We start from the raw sequence: 22,326 nt of genomic DNA on the forward strand, positions 1-22,326 counted from the left end.
CCAGCCTTAGGGCTAGTTCTGCGACAATTTTCCAATATTGGTGAATGTCTAGGACAGTAAAGCTGGGTACACACTGGAGAGATGTCGGCCCGATTTTGATGTTTTGTAATAACAAATAGTCTATATCGCTCAGTGTGCACTGGTGATTGTGCGCTGTGATGATTGCTAGGTTTGACATGCTGCACAGCAAACCTAGCGATATCGCTAGCGTCCTTGTTTATGCTAATGAAGGACAGAACATGATCGTTCCAAACTTCATTACCATTGCTGCAGTGCGTACGGGCAATCTGGGTTGACAGGCATTCGTTACAATGTCGGAACGAATGCCCGTCGTCCCAGTGTGTACCCAGCTTAACTGTGGAAAAGACTTTTATCTTTACTTAAAGTACTGTAAAGCTTTTAATAGCAATGTAAACATTTTGTAACATTTAAAATAACTGCAGAACAGTAGGTAAACATCTTGCCTCTAATTCAGTGTTTCTCCTACATCCTAGAGGATGCTGGGGACACTTCATAGACCATGGGGTATAGACGGGATCCGCAGGAGACATGGGCACACTCTAAGACTTTTACTGGGTGTGAACTGGCTCCTCCCTCTATGCCCCTCCTCCAGACCTCCGTTAGATTCTTTGCCCAGAGAGACTGGACACTAACAGGGGAGCTCTCCTGAGTTTCTCTGAAAAAGACTTAGTTAGGTTTTTTATTTTCAGGGAGACCTGCTGGCAACAGGCACCCTGCTTCGTGGGACTGAGGGGAGATTAGCAGACCTACTTCTAATGAGTTAAAGGCTCTGCTTCTTAGGCTACTGGACACCATTAGCTCCAGAGGGTCTGATCGCTAGCCGTGCTAGATGCTCGTTCCCGGAGCCGCGCCGTCAACCCCCCCTTGCAGAGCCAGAAGAAAGAAGCCGGGTGAGTATTCAGAAGAGAAGAAGACTTCAGAGACGGCAGACGCTGACTGAGGTACCGTGCGGCGGGTGCGCTGCGCGCCATGCTCACGCTGCACTGTTGGGCGCAGGGGAGGCGCCCTGAGCAGCTGGAAACCTCAGATCAGACACTGGCAGAGACAGATGGTGCCTGGGCACAGATTATACCACCGCCAGTATAAATATATTTTAAAAAGAAGCGGGACTGAAGCGCGCCATTGAGGGGGCGTGGCTTAGCCATCATAGCTCTAACCAGCGCCATTTTTCTCTGGACAAAGCTGCAGAGACGCTGAGCCTTCCTCCTCCACTGTAACAAGTAACAGGGGAAAAACAGGGGGGGCACAGATTATTGGGTGCTTATTATTGTGAGATAAGAGAAGCGCTGACATATCTGGGGCTGTGTACTGCACACTTCAGATCAAAGTTAGTCGCTGGGGTGTGAGCTGGCAAACTCCCTTTGTGTCTCCCTGACAGGCTTAGTGTGGGTCTGTTCCATATAGCCCAGTGTGTTTGGTGGTGTCGGTGCACATATGTCAGCATGTCTAAGGCTGAATACTCTTCCCAGGAGGAAGTAGGTGTGGAGACAGTACAGGTTGTGGGAGTGACCCCGTCGGCACCGTCGACTCCGGATTGGGTGAATATGTTGAGTGTTTTGAATGCTAATGTGGCTTTGTTAAATAAGAGGTTTGATAAATCTGAGTCACAGCACCGAGCATGGAGAAGGTCCATGAAGGATGCATTGTCACAAAAACGTTCATTTGCCCAGTTAGTGGACACAGATACCGACATAGATTCTGATTCCTGTGTCGACTATAATGATACCAGATTAAATCCTAAACTGGCTAAAAATATTCAGTACATGATTGTGGCGATAAAGGACGTGTTAAATATCACACCCTGAGGTTCCTGATACGAGGGTCTGCATGTATAAGGGTAAGAAACCTGAGGTAACGTTCCCTCCTTCTCATGAACTGAATGCTCTTTTTGAAAAGGCTTGGGAAAATCCTGACAAAAAGTTTTTGATTCCCAAGAGAATTCTGCTGACATATCCATTTCCCTCAGGGGACAGGAAAATGTGGGAGTCATCCCCCTCTGTGGACAAGGCCTTATCCCGACTGTCCAAGAAGGTGGCCCTTCCGAGTCTGGACACAGCAGCCCTGAAGGATCCTGCGGATCGTCGACAGGAAAGCACATTGAAATCGATCTATGTCGCTATGGGTACACTGCTCAGACCTACCATGGCGTCGGCATGGGTGAGTAATGCTATTGAAAAATGGGCGGATAATTTATCCTCTGAAATTGATACCCTGGACAGGGATAGCATTCTCGTAACTTTTAGTTACATAAGGGACGCTGCAGGGTATCTGAAAGACGCTGCAAGGGATATTGGCATTTTGGGATCAAAGGCCAATGCAATGTCAGTCTCGGCTAGGAGGGCATTGTGAATTCGTCAATGGAATGCTGATGCTGATTCGAAGAAAAATATGGAGACTCTGCCGTATAAAGGTGGTGTCTTGTTTGGTGACGGCCTCGCGGACCTGGTATCTACGGCTACTGCGGGTAAGTCATCGTTTCTACCTTATGTCCCTGCACAGCAGAAGAAAATGCCTCACTATCAGATGCAGTCCTTTCGGCCCAATAAGTACAAAAGAGGGCTAGGGGGCTCCTTCCTTGCTACGAGAGGTAGGGGAAGGGGAAAAAGATCACCTGCGGTGGCAGGTTCCCGGGAGCAGAAGCCCTCCACAGCTGCTGCAAAACCCTCCGCTTGACGCTGGGGCTCCTCTACAGGAGTCCGCTCCAGTGGGGGCACGTCTCAAACTCTTCAGTCAGGTCTGGGTTCGCTCGGACCTGGATCCTTGGGTTTTAGACATTGTAACCCAAGGTTACAGGCTGGAGTTTCAAGACGTGCCCCCTCAACGTTTTTTCAAGTCAGCCTTGCCAGCTTCTCTCCCGGAAAGGGAGGTGGTATGTGCGGCCATACAAAAGCTGTGCCTACATCAGGTCATTGTCACAGTACCACCGTCACAACAAGGAAAAGGCTTTTATTCGAGCCTATTCGTGGTGCCGAAGCCGGATGGCTCGGTCAGACCGATTCTGAACTTAAAGTCTCTCAATTTCTATCTGAAGAGATTCAAATTCAAAATGGAATCTCTTCGGGCAGTGATCTCCAGTCTGGAGGGGGGAGACTTTATGGTATCGGTAGACATAAAGGACGTGTACTGACACGTCCCCATTTACCCTCCGCATCAGGCGTACCTGAGGTTTGCGGTTCAGGATTGTCATTACCAATTTCAGACGTTGCCGTTTGGGCTTTCCACAGCACCAGGGATCTTCACAAACGTGATGGCGGAAATGATGGTCCTCCTCCGCAAGCAAGGAGTCACAATTATCCCCTACTTGGACGATCTCCTGATAAAGGCGAGATCAAGGGAGAAATTACTAGAACACGTCGCGCTCTCCCTGAAGATTCTACAGCAAAATGGTTGGCTCCTAAATTTGCCAAAATCACAGTTTGTTCCGACAACGCGGCTGTCGTTCCTGGGCATGATTCTGGACACGGAGTTACAGAGAGTTTTTCTGCCGGTGGAGAAAACTCTGGAAATCCAGAACATGGTAAAAGGGATTCTGAAACCGGTGAGGGTGTCGATTCATCAGTGCACTCGGTTGCTGGGAAAGATGGTGGCAGCCTACGAGGCCGTTCCATTTGGCAGGTTTCATGCCAGGGTGTTTCAGTGGGACCTGCTGGACAAATGGTCCGGGTCTCACCTGCTCATGCACCGGAAAATAGTCCTGTCTGCCAGGACCAGAATCTCTCTCCTGTGGTGGCTGCACAGTCCTCACCTTCTAGAGGGACGCAGGTTCGGGATCCAGGATTGGGTCCTGGTAACCACAGATGCAAGTCTCCGGGGATGGGGAGCAGTCACACAGGGGGAAAATTTCCAGGGTAAATGGTCAAGTCAGGAGGCTTGTCTACACATAAACATTCTAGAATTAAGGGCCATTTACAACTGCCTTCGACAAGCGGAAAACCTTCTTCGAGATCTGCCCGTCTTGATTCAGTCGGACAACATAACAGCAGTGGCGTACATAAACCGCCAGGGCGGAACAAAGAGCAGAGTGGCAATGGCAGAAGCCACAAGAGTTCTCCGCTGGGCGGAAGGACATGTAAGTGCTCTGGCGGCAGTTTTCATTCCTGGAGTGGACAACTGGGAAGCAGACTTCCTCAGCAGACACGATCTCCATCCAGGGGAATGGGATCTTCATCAAGGCCAGGCCAGTATAATTCTATGAAGAGCGGGAAGACAGCGACATTTTGGGGGCGGAGCTTCTCAGAGCGGACCCAGCAGCGTTCAGCACCATTTTCCTGCCTGCACAATGCTGTCAGTGAAGAGCAAGTCCCTCCACAGCAACTCCAGCTATCTATCACGGTACCAGGGGGTTATAGAACGGGTGGGGGGTGGGGCCTGCAAAATGACTGTGTAACCTAATAAGGTGCACAGTCAGCGCTGATCGGGGTCTCCCTTTATATTAAAAGCGCTGTGTGTGGGTTGGCTCCAATCTATGTGTCTCTCTTGCCGTTCTTGGGGGTGAAACTCTGTCTGCCCTCCCCTGTGTGTGTGTGGAGTGTCTGTGATCTCCATTAAGCAATGTCCAGGGACTCTGCTTCATATGCTGCAGAGGATATGTCCTCTCAGGATGATCCCATTACATGTAATCAGGATTGCACTGGTTTAGCTCAGATTCCAGCAAGAGAGCCTGAGTGGTTATCCTCTATCAAATCTATGATTTCTCAGATTTGAAATAGGGTTGCACAAAATGAATCTGCAACTCAGGCTTTACAGTACTCTATTGGGCCCTACAGACTCGGCAATGTGCCGCCGAGCTGGCCGACCGCCGATACGGGTGACCCGGCGGCGAGGGGGGGGGGGGGGGCAGTGACGGGGGGAGTGAAGTTTCTTCACTCCACTCGGCTCCGTAGACGTGCAGGCAAATATGGACGATCTTGTCCATATTGGCCTGCATGCACAGCTGACAGGGCACCAGCGATGAACGAGCGCGGGGCCACGCATCGTTCATCCGCTGGTGCCTCCACACTGCACGATATGAACGTTATCTCGTTCATTAGTGAACGAGATCTTTCATATCGTGCAGTGATGTCGGCTAGTGTGTAGGGCCCATATGGCAGTCTGGACCAGTTCTGGTACATCAGGGCTCCCCGCTGTATATTCACAAACGTGTTCTTGCTCAGACCATGCAGGATGATTCTGATACTGCAGATGGTGACGTGTTGCAGGGGGCTGCATCTCTTGCAAAAGGGGTGCAGTTGATGATAGAGGCTATGTGTTGAATGTGTTGAATATTGCTGATACAGCACTCGAGCAGGTTGAGGAGGCTTACTTCACTGAAAATAAGAAAGCCTCGCTAACCTTCCCTGCGTCAAAGGAATTAAATGCTATATTTAAAAAGGCTTGGGAAAACCCGGATAAAAATTCCAGATACCTAAAAGGGTTCTGGTGGCATTTCCTTTCCCGGTAGAGGACAGGAAAAAATGGGAAAACCCGCCTATTGTTGACGCGTCAGTATCTAGACTCTCAAAAAAGGTGGTTTTACCTGTTCCAGGATCTACCGCCTTGAAAGAGCCGGCTGATCGTAAAATTGATAATACGCTCAAATCCATGTACACAGCTTCTGGGGCAATACTACGTCCCACTATTGCCAGTGCTTGGATTGCCAAAGCTATAGTAAAGTGGTCAGGCACGTTACTTGAGGACTTGGATACTATGGAGAAGTGTGGTGTTGAATTGTTTTTCTCATACGTCAGGATTCGGCAGGATTTCTGGTAGAATCCATGAAAGACCTGGGTTCCATGGCTGCGAGTATTTCCTCCATGTCTGTATCAGCTCGTCGAGGACTGTGGTTGTGCCAGTGGTCTGCCGACGCGGAATCAAGGAGAAGTGTGAAGACCCTACCCGGCAGGGATGGTCTTCAGTTTGCCGGCTGTCGGGATACAGACACACAGTATACCGACTCCGGAATCCCGACAGCCGGCATACCGACACTTTATCTACCTCTTGGGGGTCCACGACCCCCCTTGAGGGAGAATAACGCACCACCGTGCCCGCAAGGGGCTCATTTGCGCTCGCCACACTGTCTGTATGCCGGCGGTCGGGATTCCAGCGCCGGTATGCTGGTCGCCGGGAGCCCGGCCGCCGGCATACCATACTACTCCCCCCTACACAGGTCAGGCTCTCTCTGGGAAAGCGTTAGATGCGTGGATCTCCACGGCTACGGCTGGCAAGCCACCTTTTCTTCCCTCAGCTACACCTGCTCCGAAGAAACCCTTTTCTTCAGCTACATTACAGCCTTTTCGGTCTACCAAGCCCAGATATTGCAAGTTATATCATGTCTGCTTCTGAAGGTAACGGTTCTGGGGCTGAACACACTGCCGGTGTTGCTGAAGCCACAGATCCCTATGAGGAGACTATAGCAGCTGTGGGCTCTGGTTCTGGGGGCTCCTTGCCCCCCAGTGTGACTGTGGCAACGTGGGTCCATAATGACCCACCGTGGGCTACTTTCTCTACGCTTCTAAATACGCTAGTTACTAAACTAACACCCCCTATGGGACCTCCTATGCCGGTTCAACCGTATGTGGTCCCCGCGGCTAACCTGCCGTGGGCAGATAACTTGTCTGCTCAATTGAAGAAATTGAACCAGTCCTTGACTACTAAAAAGTCTGACCCTCGCTCGCCTAAGACCATGGGATCCTCTAAGCGAGCTCTTACCTCCTCACAATCCACTGCTGTCACTGACACCTCGTCTGATGAAGATGGCGCTTACACTGACCCCACAGATTCTGACACAGATACTGCTGATGGGGAGGGTAGTTCACATGTGGATGTTCCTGATCTTTTGGAGGCTATTAAGTTGATTCTACAGATTACGGATGATCCCGAGCCATCCGTCACTCCGAAGAAACCAGATAGGTTCAAGCGTCAGAAGGTGGTTAAACAAGTTTTACCTCACTCTGACCACCTAGTGGACATACGTCAGGAATCCTGGGGAAACCCAGGGAAGAAGTTTGTGTCTCAAAAGAAGATGCTGGCTCGCTATCCCCTCGCGCCAGAGCTGTCTAAAAATTGTGAAACGCCTCCTCCAGTAGACTCACATGTGGCTAGGATGGTGGTTTCCTCAGCTCTACCTGTCACTACAGTCATGTCTCTAAAAGAGCCTATGGATAAACGTGTGGAGGGTTGTCTGAAAGCGATTTACACCCTCACGGGGGCTGCACAAAGGCCCACTATTGCAGCAACATGGGCTGCAGAGGCTATTGAAGCATGGGCCCTAGAGTTGGAAGCTGAAATTTCTTCTGACCATGCTAGACAATGTTTGTCATATATTGTCACAGCTTCTCACTATATTAAAGAGGCGGCTTCTCGTGCCGGTATCCTAGCAGCCAAGGCCTCTACTACATCCGTCCTGGCTTGACGGATATTGTGGCTGAGATCCTGGTCTGTGGATCTGGACTCTAGAAAAACCCTGGAGGTACTCCCTTTCAAGGGAGATATTCTGTTTGGTGAGGACTTAAATAAGATAGTGGCTGACTTGGCTACTGCCAAAACTGCCTGTCTGCCAAGTACTGCTCCTTCTGTGTCGAAGGCTAAAGGTACTTCCTTTCGCCCCTTTCGTCCTTCAGGTAAAGCAAAAGGTCAGGCGTACAACAAGCAGGCCCGCGCTTCCAAACCTGGTAAACCAAAGCCCAAAAGAGCCTGGGCTGCACGTCAGCCAGCTTCCAAGACAGATGAGCCTGCCGCATGACGGGGCGGGCCTCCCCCCGGGGGATCCCAGGGTGGGGGGCCGGTGTTAGGGTCTCCTGCCCTGTGCTGCCACGTCGTCATGGCAACCGGGAGACAAGTGCTAGCGGAGTAACCTGAGCGCAGCTGATACTCCGGTTCGGGTCTTTTGCTGTGCAGTGGTTATAGGCTCTGTGCATGGCAGGGGATCCGGTGCTGGTTTTTGTGCTCACAGTCTGTGAGGTCTGAGTGGGGCGTGGACAGCACCTGCTTTATAAGGCCTCTTCTCAGGGTAAGCAGATGCTGCTGAATCTTTGTTGGTTAGTCAGTTTCTGAAAGTTAGCCAGTACTGTGTAGCTTTGTATTTGTTGCTTACTGCAAATAGGCCTGGGGATTTGGTATTACACTCTGCCAATCCAGACCTAGCAGTAAGACTGGAGTCAGTCGTTTAGCTTGCTGGGCTTCTGTTACTACTCTGTGAACTTAGCAAGTTTGCGGCTGTATTCTAAGACTTGCCTGTCTAATCCTGTCTCACTGTGCTAGGTGTCAGGGGTCAGTTTAGTGGCAGTAAGCTGAACCTGTGCACTGCAAGTGAGAATTAGGATTGTGGAGACTCTCCTTGTGTCTATCATTCCATCTCTGACCAAGGAGTTTACTGCCACACCCGTTGGTAACCCTTTAGGGTTTTGCTGTTGCCCTTAGCAACAGCATTTTGGGTTCTCTACGTATTAAAACACAACATCTTGCTTTTCCCATCTGAGCAGTTCTAATACAAGGGAGATACCCAGTTCCTTAGCCTCTGGGCTTCTCTGTTCACTTTGTGTGTATTTTGTTACCCTATCACCTTCTGTGTACGTTATGTCATTTTCCCCAGTCTGTCTGTGAGTCCATTTGTTTTGCATAACAGTTCAAACACCAGTACATTCCTGCAGGCACTGGAGTGCATAACAGTCCTGACACCAGTACTTTCCTGCAGGCACTGGTGTGCATAACATATTCAGCAGCCTAATACTCCTGTTGAAATTTTGTGGGAATATGGAGCATACCCCTCAAAATACGTTGCAACAGGTGGTCGATCAGGTGCAGGTCCTGACTCGACAATTTAATGATTTGTCCATTAAAATGCACACCTCCCAGGCTGCTGGCGGAGCTCCCGCAGCAGCAGCACCTGCAGGGGTTAAGGAGCCGAAAGTAAATCTCCCGGATCGTTTTTCTGGAGATCGCTCGCAGTTCTTTTGTTTCAAGGAGAGCTGCAAGCTATACTTCCGGCTTAGGCCTCAGTCTTCTGGGTCGGAGATTCAGCGGGTGGGCATAGTGATTTCCTTGCTACAAGGAGACCCACAGGTCTGGGCATATGGGTTGCAGCCTGACTGTCCGTCGCTTAAAAGTGTTGATGCTTTTTTTACGGCACTGGGCATGTTGTATGATGACCCTGACAAGACGGCCTCAGCCGAGGCTCAGATTTCGATCCTTAAGCAAGGGCGAAGGCCAGTTGAGGTTTACTGTACGGAGTTTCGGAGGTTGGCCCATGATACCCAGTGGAATGACCCAGCCCTGAGACACCAGTACCGAAGAGGTCTTTCTAACCAGATAAAGGACCAACTGGTACAATATCCCTTGCCTGATAGCTTGGATCAGCTCATGCAGTTATCCATCCGGGTGGATAGACGGCTGAGAGAGCGTAGGCTTGAAAGGGAGACTGAGATTTCCTTCCTTCCCAAGGGAACCTCAGACTCTGAGGAATTTTCCGAGGAGCCTATGCAGATTGGGGCTACCCGCCTCTCCTCGCGTGAGAAGACGCGGAGGAGACAGCAGGGGTTGTGTTTGTACTGTGGGAATAAAGGTCATGTGGTAGTATCATGCCCAGAAAAGCCGGAAAACTTCAGGGCCTGAGGGTGATGGGAAATATCCTGTCAGGCCAGAAGTCAGAATTTCCCAAGAAGACTTTTATCATTCCGGTGACCTTGAAGATCCTCGGTCAAACTGTCAAGACTGAGGCCTTTGTGGACAGTGGGGCCGACGGGGTTTTTATGGACCGCCAATTCGCCCTGAAACACTCTGTTCCCTTAGTACCCTTGGCATCGGAAATTGAGATTTGTGGGTTAAACGGGGAACCATTATCCCAAGGTAAAATTACCTCTTGCACTAGCCAGATTTCTTTGTTTATTGGAGCCACACACTCTGAAAAATTGTCCTTTTATGTGACTGTCTGTACTTTTGCCCCATTGGTGTTGGGGTTACCCTGGTTAAGGGCCCACAATCCTCAATTTGACTGGGTCTCTGGGGAGATTCTTAGTTGGGGTACTGATTGTTTCAGGAGTTGCTTGAGCCTTCCAGTCAGGCTCTCGCAGCTAAGTTTGCCAGGATTGCCAGGGTGTTATGTAGATTTTGCGGACGTGTTCTCCAAAAAAGTTGCAGAGGTACTACCTCCCCATCGCCCCTATGACTGTGCCATTGATTTGTTGCCAAATGCTAAGCTTCCCAAGAGCAGGTTGTACTCCCTGTCACGTCCTGAGACTCAGGCTATGGCAGAGTACATTCAGGAGAACTTGGCTAAGGGATTTATTAGACCTTCACAGTCTCCAGTTGGGTCGGGGTTCTTCTTCGTGGGTAAAAAGGACGGTTCGTTGCGACCCTGCATCGACTTCAGGGAATTGAACCGTATCACGATTAAAAACTCATACCCACTGCCTCTCATTTCGGTCTTGTTTGACCAGCTTCGTACTGCCACCATTTTTTCTAAGATTGACCTACGCGGTGCGTACAATCTAATCCGAATAAGAGAGGGGGATGAATGGAAGACTGCCTTTAATACCCACTCAGGGCATTATGAATATTTGGTGATGCCTTTTGGGCTCTGTAATGCCCCGGCAGTCTTCCAGGATTTCATGAATGATGTGCTCAGGGAATATTTGGATAGATTCTTAGTTGTATACTTAGATGACATCCTAATCTTCTCCCATTCCCTGGAGGAACATCGGAAGCATGTACGCTTAGTCCTCCAGAAACTCAGAGACCACCGGCTTGGGGCGAAGCTGGAGAAGTGCGAATTTGAAGTTCAGCAAATCGCATTTCTAGGATATATTATCTCCCCAGAAGGTTTCCAAATGGAGGGTTCCAAGGTACAGGCAGTCCTGGATTGGGTGCAGCCCACTAGTTTGAAGGCGCTTCAGCGTTTCCTGGGCTTTGCAAATTTTTATAGACGATTTATCGCTGGATTTTCGTCTATAGTGGCGCCCTTGGTGGCACTCACTAAGAAAGGGGCGGATGTTGCTCACTGGTCTTGTGAGGCTAAAGCGGCTTTTGCCCGTCTCAAAAGGGCATTTGTTTCGGCCAAGGTGCTGCGACACCCAGATCCAGAGCGTCCTTTTGTGGTGGAGGTGGATGCCTCTGAGATGGGTATTGGGGCAGTGCTTTCTCAGATGGGAGTGTCTGATAATCGCCTTCATCCCTGTGCTTACTTTTCCCGTAAATTTTCGCCTGCCGAGATGAATTATGACGTGGGTAACCGGGAATTGTTGGCTATTAAGGATGCACTCGAGGAGTGGAGACACTGGCTTGAGGGGGCTAAGTTTGTGGTCTCAATTCTCACTGACCATAAGAATCTGGCATATTTAGAGTCAGCGAAGCGTCTCAATGCCAGGCAGGCACGATGGGCTTTGTTTTTTGCTCGCTTTAATTTTTTGATAACATATCGCCCTGGGTCAAAAAACATCAAGGCTGATGCGCTCTCGCGGAGTTTTGCTCCAATCCAGGAGACCACCGAGGAGCCGTTGCCCATTGTTTCCCCATCATGTATTAAAGTGGGCATTACCCAGGACCTCTTATCATTAGTCCTTAGAGCACAGGAGCAGGCTCCTCCAGACCTTCCGGTAGGTCTTTTGTTTGTGCCTCCTAGGTTAAGACAGCGAATGTTCCTGGAATTCCATGCCAAGAAGTCTGCAGGTCATCCGGGTATTGCCAGAACTCGGGAGTTGCTATCTAGGGCGGTGTGGTGGCCCTCGGTGGCTAAGGATGTGGATCAGTGGGTTCGGGCATGTGACATCTGTGCCCGAAATAAGACTCCTAGAGGGGTTCCTGTTGGCCCATTACATCCACTCTCTATCCCATCTAAGCCATGGACCCACATTTCAATGGATTTTGTGGTGGACTTGCCCAAATCCTCGGGGATGACAGCCATCTGGGTTGTCGTTGACAGGTTTTCGAAGATGGCGCACTTCGTTCCACTGGTTGGGCTGCCATCGGCCAGACGCCTGTCTGAATTATTTATGCTGCATGTTGTGCGTCTCCACGGGTTGCCACTTGATGTGGTCTCTGACCGCGGATCCCAGTTTGTGGCCAAATTCTGGAGGGCATTTTGTTCCGATCTCCAGATTTCTGTCAGCTTGTCGTCGGGCTACCATCCGCAGTCTAATGGGCAGACTGAAAGGGTGAACCAGTCCTTGGAGCAGTTCCTCAGGTGTTATGTCTCCAAGTGTCAGACTGACTGGGTTGCTCATCTGTCCATGGCGGAGTTTGCCTATAACAACGCGGCTCACTCTGCTACAGGGATCTCTCCCTTCCTTTGTGTGTATGGGCATCATCCTAAGGCCAATTCTTTTGACCCCCTGGACTCCACGCCTGGTGGTTCCTCTGTGGTTTCGGTCCTTAGAGGTATTTGGCGGAAAGTGAAGAAAGCCCTTGTGTCTGTGTCATTAGTGACCAAAAGGGTTTTTGATAAGCGGAAAATTCCCTGCAGCTTCAAATTAGGAGACTTCGTCTGGTTGTCTACCAAGAATTTGAAGTTGAGACAGCCATCTCATAAGTTAGGCCCCCGGTTCATCGGCCCTTATAAGATCACCAGGGTTATCAATCCGGTGGCATTTCAGTTAGATCTGCCCCGTTCTTTGGGTATCAATAAAACATTTCATTGTTCCCTTTTAAAACGGGCGATTAGTAATCCTTCTTCCAGTGGAAGACCTTCCCCTCTTCTGATACGTGGCCAGAGGGAGTTTGTTGTTGAAAGGATTCTTGACTCCAAGGTGGTTCGGGGTCGGCTGTCATTTTTGGTGCACTGGAAGGGGTATGGCCCGGAGGAGCGGTCGTGGGTGCGCAGTTGTGATCTTCATGCCCCCAGACTGATACGCTCTTTCTTCTCGCAGTTCCCCGATAAACCCGGTGGTAGGGGTTCTTTGACCCCTCGTCAGAGGGGGGGTACTGTTAGGGTCTCCTGCCCTGTGCTGCCACGTCGTCATGGCAACCGGGAGACAAGTGCTAGCGGAGTAACCTGAGCGCAGCTGATACTCCGGTTCGGGTCTTTTGCTGTGCAGTGGTTATAGGCTCTGTGCATGGCAGGGGATCCGGTGCTGGTTTTTGTGCTCACAGTCTGTGAGGTCTGAGTGGGGCGTGGACAGCACCTGCTTTATAAGGCCTCTTCTCAGGGTAAGCAGATGCTGCTGAATCTTTGTTGGTTAGTCAGTTTCTGAAAGTTAGCCAGTACTGTGTAGCTTTGTATTTGTTTGTTGCTTACTGCAAATAGGCCTGGGGATTTGGTATTACACTCTGCCAATCCAGACCTAGCAGTAAGACTGGAGTCAGTCGTTTAGCTTGCTGGGGTTCTGTTACTACTCTGTGAACTTAGCAAGTTTGCGGCTGTATTCTAAGACTTGCCTGTCTAATCCTGTCTCACTGTGCTAGGTGTCAGGGGTCAGTTTAGTGGCAGTAAGCTGAACCTGTGCACTGCAAGTGAGAATTAGGATTGTGGAGACTCTCCTTGTGTCTATCATTCCATCTCTGACCAAGGAGTTTACTGCCACACCCGTTGGTAACCCTTTAGGGTTTTGCTGTTGCCCTTAGCAACAGCATTTTGGGTTCTCTACGTATTAAAACACAACATCTTGCTTTTCCCATCTGAGCAGTTCTAATACAAGGGAGATACCCAGTTCCTTAGCCTCTGGGCTTCTCTGTTCACTTTGTGTGTATTTTGTTACCCTATCACCTTCTGTGTACGTTATGTCATTTTCCCCAGTCTGTCTGTGAGTCCATTTGTTTTGCCTAACAGTTCAAACACCAGTACATTCCTGCAGGCACTGGAGTGCATAACAGTCCTGACACCAGTACTTTCCTGCAGGCACTGGTGTGCATAACAGCCGGCTTCTAGGGTATACCCAGGAATGGTTGAAGACCACTTCAGATGCCTGGGTACGGGAAGTCGTCACTCGAGGTTACGCCATAGCCTTCAAAAACCGTCCCCCTCATCGATTTTGCCTGACAGACGTCCCTTTGGACCAGACAAAGGTAAAAACTCTACACTCGGTGGTACAGACCCTCCTGTATACAGGAGTGTTGGTACAGGTGCCTTTTGCCCAGAGGGGCCGGGGGTACTATTCTCAGCTGTTTCTAGTCCCGAAACCGAATGAGTCTTCTCGGCCCATTCTCAACCTTAAGGCATTGAACAGGTTTGTGAAAGTTTCCAAGTTCCGTATGGAAACCCTTCGCTCTATAGTTCTGGCCTTGGAACCTGGGGATTATATGGTCTCCCTGGACATACAAGATGCTTACCTGCATATTCCTATAGCAGTACCTGAGGTTTGCGATTGGCAACCTCCATTACCAGTTTCGGGCGTTACCTTTTGGTTTAACTACGGCTCTGCAAGTCTTCACCAAAGTTATGGCGGTGATGACGGTGGTGCTCTGCCGTCAAAGGATCAGGATCCTGCTGTATCTGGACGACTTGTTGATCCTGGCAAATTCCCCAGATCTTCTCCTACGTCATCTGGATATGACTGTCTGGTGTCTGCAAGCCCACGGGTGGCTAATCAACTGGAAGAAATCCTCCCTGGTTCCTGCTCAGAGCATGGTGCACCTGGGAGCGCTATTGGACACTCACAACCAGCGGTTGTTCTTGTCCCAGGAGAAAGTCCTGAAGCTTCAGGGCAGGATTCGGTGCTTCCTTTCTCGTCCGCAAGTGTCGATACATTTGGCGATGTAGGTGCTGGGCCTCATGGTGTCAGTATTCGACATGGTGGAGTATGCTCAATTCCATTCTCGCCCCCTCCAGAGGCTGATTCTAGCCAAGTGGGACGGCCTGCCTCACCGGATCAGGTCTCACATGATCTCATTGACTCCGGAGGTCCGTCTGTCGCTGCACTGATGGCGTCTCGACACAATCACAAAGTTCCGGTCTTCGGAGCAAGGACAAGGGATCCTCAAGCAGCATACGTGGATGCGCTGGCGGCGCCATGGAGGTTTCGGCTGCCGTACGTGTTCCCTCCGGTGTCACTCCTGCCCAGGGTAATTAGGAAGTCCAAGCAAGAAAGAGGAATTCTGCTTCTCATAGCTCCAGCGTGGCCCAGACGGCACTGGTTCTCAGACCTGCAGGGCCTATCGTCAGAGCGTCCAATTCTACTTCCACAACGCCCAGACCTCCTCGTTCAGGGCCCCTGTGTCTACCAGGACCTAGCCCGGCTGTCTTTGACGGCGTGGCTCTTGAAGCTTCCGTCTTGAGGGCTAAAGGGTTTTTTGAGGCGGTCATTCAAACTATGTTGCGGGCCCGGAAACCGGCTTCTTCTCGGATTTACCGTAGGGTCTGGCATTCTTACTTTGTTTGGTGCGCATCTAACAATTGTGACGCTTCCAAGTTTAGCACAGCCAAGTTGTTGGCCTTTCTTCAGCAGGGCCTGGACTTAGGCCTGCGTCTGGCCTCCCTCAAGGTTCAAGTATATGCCTTGTCGGTGTGGTTTCAGAGAAAGATTGCGACCTTACCTGATGTGCATACCTTTACTCAGGGTGTGTTGCGTATCCAACCTCCCTATGTCCCGCCTGTGGCTCCTTGGGACTTGTCGGTGGTTTTAGAGGCGTTACAAGAGTCTCCGTTTGAACCTCTTGGTTCAGCTGATCTTAAGTGGCTTTCCCTTAAGGTGGTGTTTCTGCTGGCTATTGCTTCAGCTAGAAGAGTGTCGGATTTGGATGCCTTGTCTTGTAGTTCCTCATCTGATATTTCACCGTGACCGGGGCGGGTCTTAGGACTCGTCCCAGTTATTTGCCTAAGGTGGTTTCTTCGTTCCACCTTAATCAGGAGATTGTGGTACTGGCCTTTGTCTCTCCTGATCTGTCTTCCAAAGAGCGGTCTTTGGATGTGGTACGGGCTCTCAGTATCTATGTAAAGAGAACTGCTTCTGTTAGGAAATCTGATTCTCTCTTTATTCTGTTTTGGTTTCACAAACTGGGTTGGCCTGGTCACAAGCAGGCTTTGGCCAGATGGACTAGAATGGTGATTGCACATGCTTATGTGAGGGCTGGTCTGTCAGCTCCTGCTCACATTACGGCCCATTCTACTCAGTCTGTTGGACCTTCTTGGGCGGCCAGCCGTGGTGCGACCCTTGAACAATTGTGCAAGCCGGCTACGTGGTCCTCCGTGAACACGTTCATTAGATTCTATGCCTTCGATACTGCCGCTTCCCAGGAAGCTTCCTTTGGACGCCGGGTACTTGTGCCCGCTACAGTGCGTCCCCTCCCATAAGGAACTGCTTTAGGACATTCCCTATGTCTATCCTTGTGGAGCCCAGTGTACCCTGCAGCAGAAAACAAGTATTATGGTAAGAACTTACCTTTGTTAAAACTCTTTCTGCGAGGTACACTGGGCTCCACAAGGCGCCCTCCCTGACGCACTTAGATTCTTTGGGTTGGTGTGGCATTAGCCGCGAACACTTCTCCTGTCGTGAGAGTGAGGTGTATGTGGCTACTAACCGTTGTCGTCTCTTTTCTTGCTAGTGCATTGGGCTGGTTAACTAAAAACTGAGCTCCTGTGCAGGGAGGCGGGGTTATAGAGGAGGCGGCGCTATGCATCTTGGGAACACTCAAAGCTTTTGAGCCTGTTGGTGCCTCGGACCAAGATCCTACTATACACCCCTATGTCTATCCTTGTGGAGCCCAGTGTACCTCGCAGAAAGAGTTTTAACAAAGGTAAGTTCTTACCATAAAACTTGTTTTTTCAGTAGGTGAATCAGATAAAATGTTGGTGGTACAGAAAATAAGTAACTCTGTCACCCCCAGGGGCAAATGCAGGATTTAGTCATGGGGGTTTCCATATTGCCCATATATGCACATTGAAAACACATACATTGTACACAAACATACACATTGCACACGCATACATAGCACAGCATACTTACAGACTTTCTAGTTGTGCCCCTACTCACACATACATAGTACACCATACACACTGCACACACATATACATAGCACAACATACATATGCATAGTATACCACACACATACATATCACACCATACACCCATACATACACATTGCACACACAGCATGCCACACATATAAACAGCACACTATACACATTGCACACACATATACATAGCATATTATTCATATACACAGTATACCACACACATACATAACACAACACACACACATACATACATACATACATACATACTACACCACACATACACATTGCACAAAGCATACAACACACACATAACACACCATACACACTGGACACACTCATATACAAAGCACACCACACACATTGCACACACAGCACACTACACATACTTTGCACACCACACACATATAAATAGCACCGCACACACACATATGCTCACCATGCATATTGTACACACACATAGTACACCACATACACATTGCATAAACACAAAATAAATCTAATAGGCATAATTTATTGAAAATCACCCCCACGTTCCCGCGCGCGCCGAGACACACACCTGTTTATCTGGCTCCAGCTCCGGGAAACACAAACACCAACAGTGACTTCCGGCTGCAGGTCTTAAGAGGGGCTGTGCGCTGACGCTGCAGCTCCCTCTACACTCAGCCAGCCAGCCTCCCTGTCGGTGTGGAGAGCAGGCAGCTGTCGCGTTACTGACACAGCTGCCTGCGCTCCGCACCATCTCTCCCCGAATAGACGGTGTGCTGTGCGATGGATCGGCAGGCAGGGGGGGTTTCCAGGTACTCGGAAACCCCCCCTGCGTGCGCGTATGACCCCAGATACAAGTTTTATTGCTCATGATGTTTTATAAGCAGTAGTTGCTGCAATGTACTGACAAGACTCTTCCCCTACAGGCTGGGTGTTCCAACCCTGCATTCGGGCACTTGTTGTAGACGACTTGATGGGAAGACTTGGTTATGGCATACAGTGACACTAGAGGTATGAAAGAGATCTTTTCATGATGTATTCATTTTGTAGGGATGTTTATCCCATCAAATTCACAGAAACGTTCAGAACTTAAGTAATGCTGTACAGAAATACCTTAAAGTTATCTTGACTACATATGATGTGTCACTTGTGATGTTAATAGAAGAGTGAAACGACGATGAAGAAATGTAGGATGATACTATTGCCTGGATGTGGAATTAAGTTTTAAACAAAGCATTTCTGAGATTCTCTAACAAGGGAGTGCCCTAGTCTTTAATCTAAATGGTTTGCAAGTCTATATTGGTGTGAGCTTTTTAAAGAAATGTTACTGTTTCTCTTACGTCCTAGAGGATGCTGGGGTCCACATTAGTACCATGAGTATAGACGGTTCCACCAGGAGCCATTGGCACTTTAAGAGTTTGAGAGTGTGGGCTGGCTCCTCCCTCTATGCCCCTCCTACCAGACTCAGTTTAGAAAATGTGCCCGGAGGAGCCGGTCACAACAAGGGGAGCTCTACAGAGCTTCTTTAGTAAAGTTTTTTTTTTTTAGAGTTTATTATTTTACATGGAGGCTGCCTGCAACAGCCTCCCTGCTTCGTGGGACTAAGGGGGGGGGGGGGGGGGGGGAGTAGTGTCCGCCCTGCAGGGTCTGAGCCGCTATCTCCGCCGACAGGATACTGAGCTCCTGAGGGGATCGATCGTTCCCCGCCACAGGGGATCGCTCACCCCAGCAGCATGCCACCACCCCCTTACAGAGCTGAAGATCAGTGGCGAGTGAGTCACTGACCCCCCTAACAAGCGGGGGGCCAGTGTGAAGATGGCGGCAACAGGGTAGAAGCGCAGTACTTACTGCGCTCCAGAGGCTCAGCGGTACTTAGTGCAGCGCTGTGAGGGGTGCCCTGAGCCAGCGCCTGAACCCTGCACTGGTCAGCAAGCCTGTCGGGGTCCGTGGATCTCAGCCAGCATTTTACCTCAGGCCAGTATAATCCTTGTGAATAGCGGTAAGACCGCGCCATTTTGGGGGCGTAGCTTCTTGGAGCAGACCCAGCAGCGTTCAGCGCTGTTTTTCTGCCTGCACAGCGCTGTCCAGGAAGAGCAAGTCCCTCCACAGCATCTCCAGCTATCTCTCACGGTACCAGGGGGTTGTAGAAGGGGGGGGGGGGCTGAATTAAGACTGTGTAACCTATTAAGGTGCACAGTCCGCGCTAGTAAGGGTCTCCCTTTACATTAAAAGCGCTGTGTGTAGGTTGACTCCAGTCTCTGTGTCTCTCTTGCCATTCTTGCGGGGGAAACTCTGTCTGTCCTCCCGTGTGTGTGTGTGTGTGGTGTGCCTGTGGTCTCCATTAAGCATTGTCCAGGAACTCTGTCATATGCTGCAGTGGATATGTCCTCTAAGGATGATCCCATTCCTTGTAATCAGGATTGCACTGGTTTAGCACAGATTCCAGCAAGGGAGCCTGAGTGGTTATCCTCTATCAAATCTATGATTTCTCAGATTTCAAATAGGGTTGCACAAAATTAATCTGCAACTCAGACTTTACAGAACTCTATGGCAATCTGGCCCAGTTCTGGTACCTCAGGGCTCCCAGCTGTATATTCACATAAACGTGTTCTTGCGCAGATCATGCAGGGATGATACGGATACCGATTCTGACACTGCAGACGGTGACGGGGATGTGTTGCGGGTGGCAGTATCTCTTGCTAAAGGGGTGTAGTTGATGATAGAGGCTATTAGAGATGTGTTGAATATTGCTGATACAACACTCGAGCAGGTTGAGGAGGCTTACTTCGCTGAAAATAGGAAAGCCTCGCTAACCTTCCCTGCGTCAAAGGAATTAAATGCTATTTTTGAAAAGACTTGGGAAAACCCAGAAAAAATATTCCAGATACCTAAAAGGGTTCTGGTGGCATTTCCTTTCCCGGTAGAGTATAAGAAAAAAATGGGAAAACCCGCCTATTGTTGACGCGTCAGTATCCAGACTCTCAAAAAAGGTGGTTTTACCTGTTCCAGGATCTACCGCCTTGAAAGAGCCGTCTGATCGTAAAATTGATAATACGTTGAAATCCATGTACACGGCTTCTGGGGCAATACACATCCCACTATTGCCAGTGCCTGGATTGCCAAAGCTATAGTAAAGTGGTCAGGCACGTTACTTGAAGACTTGGATACTATGGAGAAATGTGATGTTGAATTGTTTTTACGTAACAGTCAGGATTCGGCAGGATTTCTGGTAGAATCCATGAAAGCTACAGTTGGGAAGGAGAGACAAGACAAAAAACCCTTGTTTGGGAGCACTCATTTATATTAAATTAAATTAGACAAGGTAAGTACAGTAAAAGATGAATACGATAAAACGTAACCTTTAATTGTTTCTCAAATAAAAGGAAGAAAAAAAGGGGGGGAGGAATAATAAGAAAAATATAGGACTCGTGTCTGGTATTTTAGCGAAAAAAACTTGTTTAACCCTTTTAGCAAATGAGGTACAAGTGGCTAGGAGAAGGTGAAGATATTGGAAGTGATAAATTGGAAGAATATAAGTGTGTTCTAGTGAAATGAGTATATCCAGGACAGTCACTATACATGCCTCAACACAAAGGTATCCAAATGGAGAGTGATATGGTAGCAAGTTTGAATGAGCAATGTTGAATCTTGTATGAGAGATAGAGGAAAAAGGGGGCCCACTGCACCTGGTATTCTCAGGGGGTTTCCCATCCTGATACTGACCAGGCCATACCTGCTTAGCTTCCGAGATCGGACAGGATCGGGCGCATTCAGGGTAGTATGGCCGTGGGCCTGGGGTGAGAAAGAAATGAAAGAAAATAGGAGCAAGATTTCAATGTCCGTGCTGAATACAAATCCACCATGGGTGGTCCGGGAGTGTTATTCCAGAAACAGACATAGAGGTATAGTCAGTTTTGGAGAATTAAAATGGGGCCCACCGCACCTGGTATTCTCAGGGGGTTTTCCTTCCTAATACTAGCCAGGCCACACCTGCTTAGCTTCCGAGATTGGACAGGATCGGGCGTATTCAGGGTAGTATGGCCGTGGGCCAGTGTGAGGAAAAAATTGAGTGGAAAGGGAGAATGCACTGTTTTAGTGTACTTCACACTCAACCACAACCACTGATGGTTTCGGGATAGTATTTCCAGACAATATATAAAAAATAATTGGTGTCTGGATTTAGGGAGGATATGTGTAGTTGGGGAAATTTATGAGAGTGATATATGGTGTGAGTGTGTGTGAATCATGTCGATTAATGGAAAGATTTTGGAAAGAGATGTGTTAAGAGGTAGAATGAGGCTTGAAAAAATCACTCTAATTACATGATATAAAGGACAAAGCACACAGAGTGGGTTAGTCCCTAAGCAAAAGAAGATAAATGTTCGTATATTAGGAGGGAGCTCAGGGCTGGCTCCCAAGTGACAATACTTAACTTTAATTCCTGAGTAGGAAGGATTGAATACCTCTATCTCATATCAAATATCAAATAGTCAGAGATGGAGTATAAAAAATGCATACCATTTATGGTAGCATTTTTTATACTCCATCTCTGACTATTTGATATTTGATATGAGATAGAGGTATTCAATCCTTCCTACTCAGGAATTAAAGTTAAGTATTGTCACTTGGGAGCCAGCCCTGAGCTCCCTCCTAATATACGAACATTTATCTTCTTTTGCTTAGGGACTAACCCACTCTGTGTGCTTTGTCCTTTATATCATGTAATTAGAGTGATTTTTTCAAGCCTCATTCTACCTCTTAACACATCTCTTTCCAAAATCTTTCCATTAATCGACATGATTCACACACACTCACACCATATATCACTCTCATAAATTTCCCCAACTACACATATCCTCCCTAAATCCAGACACCAATTATTTTTTATATATTGTCTGGAAATACTATCCCGAAACCATCAGTGGTTGTGGTTGAGTGTGAAGTACACTAAAACAGTGCATTCTCCCTTTCCACTCAATTTTTTCCTCACACGAGCCCACGGCCATACTACCCTGAATACGCCCGATCCTGTCCAATCTCGGAAGCTAAGCAGGTGTGGCCTGGCTAGTATTAGGAAGGAAAACCCCCTGAGAATACCAGGTGCGGTGGGCCCCATTTTAATTCTCCAAAACTGACTATACCTCTATGTCTGTTTCTGGAATAACACTCCCGGACCACCCATGGTGGATTTGTATTCAGCACGGACATTGAAATCTTGCTCCTATTTTCTTTCATTTCTTTCTCACCCCAGGCCCACGGCCATACTACCCTGAATGCGCCCGATCCTGTCCGATCTCTGAAGCTAAGCAGGTATGGCCTGGTCAGTATCAGGATGGGAAACCCCCTGAGAATACCAGGTGCAGTGGGCCCCCTTTTTCCTCTATCTCTCATACAAGATTCAACATTGCTCATTCAAACTTGCTACCATATCACTCTCCATTTGGATACCTTTGTGTTGAGGC

At 49.0% G+C, this 22,326-nt stretch overlaps 1 protein-coding gene and 4 pseudogenes across 11 annotated transcripts in view; 3 read left to right on the top strand and 2 right to left on the bottom strand.

The window, feature by feature from the left end:
* The window catches only part of HMGXB4 (HMG-box containing 4), a 148,764-nt gene that overhangs the window by 16,170 nt on the left and 110,268 nt on the right, over nt 1-22,326 (top strand). For 9 of the 11 annotated variants that reach the window (XM_063940574.1, XM_063940579.1, XM_063940575.1 and 6 more), the window contains exon 2: nt 17,791-17,875. The exons of the other annotated variants lie outside the window; for them this stretch is intronic. In XM_063940574.1, coding sequence (XP_063796644.1) covers nt 17,854-17,875 — 22 coding nt within the window. In that variant the 5' untranslated portion in view covers nt 17,791-17,853. The remainder of the gene's footprint in view (nt 1-17,790; nt 17,876-22,326) is intronic. 11 annotated transcript variants of the gene reach the window in all.
* On the bottom strand, nt 20,539-20,656 carry LOC134961747 (5S ribosomal RNA; annotated as a pseudogene).
* Nucleotides 20,796-20,913, bottom strand: LOC134964312 (5S ribosomal RNA; annotated as a pseudogene).
* LOC134964314 (5S ribosomal RNA) lies at nt 21,859-21,976 on the top strand (annotated as a pseudogene).
* LOC134963280 (5S ribosomal RNA) lies at nt 22,116-22,233 on the top strand (annotated as a pseudogene).

The sequence above is a fragment of the Pseudophryne corroboree genome, chromosome 9, assembly GCF_028390025.1.
Source record: "Pseudophryne corroboree isolate aPseCor3 chromosome 9, aPseCor3.hap2, whole genome shotgun sequence".
NCBI classification, from domain to species: domain Eukaryota; kingdom Metazoa; phylum Chordata; class Amphibia; order Anura; family Myobatrachidae; genus Pseudophryne; species Pseudophryne corroboree.